General features: G+C 46.6%; 1 protein-coding gene across 1 annotated transcript; it reads right to left on the reverse strand.

The window, feature by feature from the left end:
- Positions 1-247: 247 nt before the first annotated feature.
- Positions 248-757, reverse strand: Sry3B1 (sex-determining region Y protein 3B1). Its single transcript, NM_001416754.1, has one exon. It carries the CDS (start codon positions 755-757, stop codon positions 248-250), a length of 510 nt encoding a protein of 169 aa, NP_001403683.1.
- Between the last annotated feature and the right edge of the window lie 3,730 nt (positions 758-4,487).

Consider the following 4,487-nt stretch of genomic DNA (forward strand, 5'->3'; position numbering starts at 1 on the left):
TTGGTCTCCTCCCCCACACCCCCACCAGAAAAAAAAGGGGAGCAGGACCTTTATTACAACCAGAGGGAACTCAGTATCCAAACCAAGTAGGAATCTCAAGCTGTAAATTACAGCAAGGGGAGTGTTGGGATAGGTAGGAGCAGAGCCAGTATCATGAGATTACCTATCACAGGGCTTTGCTGAGGTGCTCCTGCTATGGTGTAGGGTCACCAGTGATATCAGCGGACAGTAAGTAGGTTAGCTGCTGCTAGTGGAACTGGTGCTGCTGCTGCTGCTGCTGCTGCAGGTGCACGTGCTGCTGCTGCTGGTGCTGCTGTTTCTGCTGTAGTGGGTATCCAGTGGGGATGTCCACAGGCTGTAAATAAATGCTTTTCTGGTTCTTGGAGGACTGGTGTGCAGCTCTAGCCCAGTCCTGTCCGTATATGATAGTGTGTAGGTTGTTGTCCCATTGCAACAGGTTGTACAGTTTTGTTGAGGCAACTTCACGCTGCAAAGTATAACTCCTCTGTGGCACTTTAACCCTTCGATGAGTCTGATATTTATAGTTTGGATATTTCTCTCTGTGTAGGGTCTTCAGTCTCTGCGCCTCCTGGAAAAAGGGCCTTTTTTCGGCTTCTGTAAGGCTTTTCCACTGATATCCCAGCTGCTTGCTGATCTCTGAATTCTGCATGCTGGGATTCTGTTGAGCCAACTTGCGCCTCTCTCCACGGGACCACACCATAAATGCATTCATGGGGCGCTTGACATGGCCCTCCATGCTATCTAGACAACTGTCACTGCTCCCAAAGCTCTCCCTTCTCCAGAGATTAATATGTCCTCAGGCTGTAAGGAAGGCTGAACGCTGAAAGTGAAGATCTGAAATGCTGAATGTAGTGGAAGAATTAGGATTGCAACCAGGAAGTCAGAGATGGGATGAGAGAGACAGAGATAGAGACAGAAACAGAGAGACAGAGACAGACAGAGACAGAAGTCAAGATATAAAGTGTAAGGGGTAAAAGCTAGTATCCGAACTGTGTTTGTAAGAAAGATTTTAGTATTTAAAGTGTGTAAGAAAATATTCATCCCTCCTCCCTCAGGACCTCCCACGTCCAGCCCAACTAATCTACTTTGAAGCCACCACACAAACCTACATATTGTCAACCAAAACCCCTGTGGATTGTAAATGTAGAGACTGCACTTTTACACTCCTTAAAATCATACAACTTTCTCTATGGTCATTTCTTCTCAACAAGCATTAAGATACAACAATGAGCATACTAAGCCGTTCTTTTTGCCCTGTAGCATACATGATATTTATGATGGACTAACTGAGAAATAAACAAGCATGTACAAGTGGTAGAGAGGGTCAAAGATAAGTAGGAAAACAATCAATTGTATCCTAGTCCAGTAAGCGAGGTAGCATGAAGAAAAAGAATCAGTCTGTCCAGGGCAATAGCCCACTATAAAGATCTACACCATGGGACAAAGAAAAACCAAAAACAAAAACAGTAGTAATGCTGAGTTTTAGAATTGAAAGCTACAAAACCTAAAACTCAACAAATATCTCAAGGAAGTTTTCTTTCTCTCTTTGTCATATACATGCATCATAAAGCTCGTTTGTACAAATTTCCTATGTAGTAATACTAAAAATATTGTTATTAGGATTATTTCAATACAACCAACAGTTGTTGCTGGCATGTTGCTAAAGTGCATTTGAGACTCAATTATTTACAGATACACACAGACACAGACACACACACACTCAGACAAATACAACAGAAACACACTACTGTATTGTCTACTCTGAAAAAATGTGTCCTGAGCCTTGGTGGGCTGCAGAGGGACCCCCATCCAGAAGCTAGAGACATTTGCCTCAGGTCACTGCAGAAGACATCTGTCTGGATATCCAGAAGTACTTCTCTCTCCGACAGAGAAGGCTGGAGGGAGAACACATGCAATCCTGGCTGAGCTGCCTGGTATATGAGAGTTCACAGAGCTGCTGACCTATCTGGATTTGACCACATTGTCCAGAAGATAAGCAGTGTGTACAAGGGATGGTAGGGGGACTCTTAGCACAGGCAGAGACACTTCACAGAGTGCCAGACAAACCATCTCTTAGTTCAGTGGACGGTAGATGGCCTACCAGAGGAGCCAATGTCGGTAAGTAGAGTAATGTGGGGAGCAGAAGATGCAGACCTCCAGGTCAGGGAAAAGCCATTTGCTATAGGTCCCTCCTGTGAGGCAATAGGACAGGTATTTCTCAACATCCACAGCCAAGCCTATGTCTCTCCCAGTTTGCTTCGAGGACCTACCACATATGTCTGCTTTGCCCAAGAACGACCTACCACATATGTCTGCTTGGCCCAAGAAGGACCTAACACATATGCTGCTTGGCCCAAGAAGGACCTACCATATATGTCTGCTTGGTCCAAGAAGGACCTGCCACATATGTCTGCTTGGTCCAAGAAGGATCTACCACATATGTCTGCTTGGCCCAAGAAGGACCTACCACATATGCTGCTTGGCCCAAGAAGGACCTACCACATATGTCTGCTTGGCCCAAGAAGGCACAGAAAGGTTTGTCAGCACTTGGGCAGGAAGGTATTGTCGGGTGTTCGGGAAATGCTGAGGCAAAGTCCTTTCAGGCAGAGAGTCTGAATGCCAGCTCAATTCAAGTAAGAGTAAAGGAAACACTGTGAGTAATGCCCAGCCAGCCTTCCTCAATTGTGTGCTGGCATTTCATATTCTGTGTATATTCATGCCGGATAGGTCTTGGCCAGACCTTGAAGAAGTAGACCTTGAAGTAGGAAGGGGCCACATCTTCTTGAGAATCAGCAAGGGAAGATCTGGAGAAGCCCCCATGATCCTCAGACTCATCAATCCCTGCTCTGCAGCTGCTGTGTCAATATAAGTCAAGGTGGAGGGGCACCAGACACCCAGGTGAGGCCTAGCAGTTTTCCTGTGTTGTGGACACAATAACAGGAAAAGCTGATACTTGTGGAGAAAGTCAGTTTGAGGGCACTGATGGGATGGAAGTTGGGGAGTTCCATAACCGTGCTGACAATGAAGCTGCACCTTTCCTAACACTGCGGGGATGGGCTTTCTGGGTTACTCTCAGAAACCCAGACTTTACTCTTGAATCCTGTGTCTGAGTCAGTGTGTCTAGTGAGGTCACATCCCAACATTGAGAACTGCACTGGAGGGTGGCACAGGGAATTCTGTCAAGGCCAACATTCTGTGATTTCCCACATGAGGCAGGAGCAATTAGTGTGTCCTCCAGGACTCTGAAGCAGGAGTTAAAGTGCCCCAAATGCCTTGTCTGGTAGCCTGTTATTGCCTGGTTGCTCTTGATGGAGGCATTGATGATCTGTGTGCTGTCTTCCTAAGAGAGTGCATGTAACCTATTAGGAGGAGGAAATACCTTTCTCTCTGACTTCCTCACTCAGCTCCAGAAAGGACCCCCGTCCATTCTGCCAAGCCACTGCCCTTGGCTTTGGCTCTCCATCCACTGGCAAAGGCATGTTTTGGCATCTTGCCACTTTGTATCCTCAAGTACAGCCCTTCTCTACCCCTATTTCCTCACGTGGATAACACCTCATGACTACCAGTTGCTGAGGGAGTAGTGTCACTGAATGGCATGTCAGTCCCAGTCCTGTCTCATTTCTCCAAGCACACGCTGCCAGCCATCCAGATCATAGCATCCAGAGTCCCTTTTCTCCCATCAAGGGCATCAGAGGACTCCCTACCTGAGACTGCCTTCTAACTTTCCTAGCAGAGACCTAAGGTAATGTGTACAGGCTGCACTTGGCCATGGATTCTTTTTGCCTGCTATTTATTCCATGGATAGCCTCTGCCTTTATAATTCTCCTCACGGGACTACCCCAAAACAATATGATAATGGCTTAGAGAACCAGGTCCTTGAGTACTTTTGTTCTTCCAGCCTTCTCCAGGTGCTTTCCAATAATGTTTCTTTGTCAGGGTTAGGAGAGGGGCCCTGTCTATTTCCCCCAAGTTTACCAAGTCAAATGTAGTTATCTATTGCTTGTGTCAAACCCATCACACAGGACAAGAGGACTGGGGGGTCCTATCATCATCCACCGTCTAGCTTGAAACCTGAGTAGAATGGCCCTACTCCGACCCTGTCTTGTTGACCTGTGTGGTCCTTGGGGTCAGTGACAGGTCTGACATAGAATGTCCCTCAAGGACCAAAACTGTTTCAATTCTTCAGAACAAAGAGGACAAACAAGGGCTGGGGAAGCCAATACAACAACCAAAGGACCTCAAGTGTTTGAGACACTCTATCCTGCATTGACATTCCTGAAGTTGCAGTGACTAAGGCTAGGCGGCCAAGGGAAAAGATCCAGCATTCCACGGAAATCCACACACAGCAAATAGCCAAAATATGTACTAGCCTCTCTTCCAAACCCTTGATTATTCTGGCCTGGAACCCTCTCTATCCTGACATTAGAAGCACCTCTCCTTTTCCTGCCCAACTGCCTTCTTGGTAT

This window comes from Rattus norvegicus, chromosome Y (genome assembly GCF_036323735.1).
Source record: "Rattus norvegicus strain BN/NHsdMcwi chromosome Y, GRCr8, whole genome shotgun sequence".
In the NCBI taxonomy this organism is placed as follows: domain Eukaryota; kingdom Metazoa; phylum Chordata; class Mammalia; order Rodentia; family Muridae; genus Rattus; species Rattus norvegicus.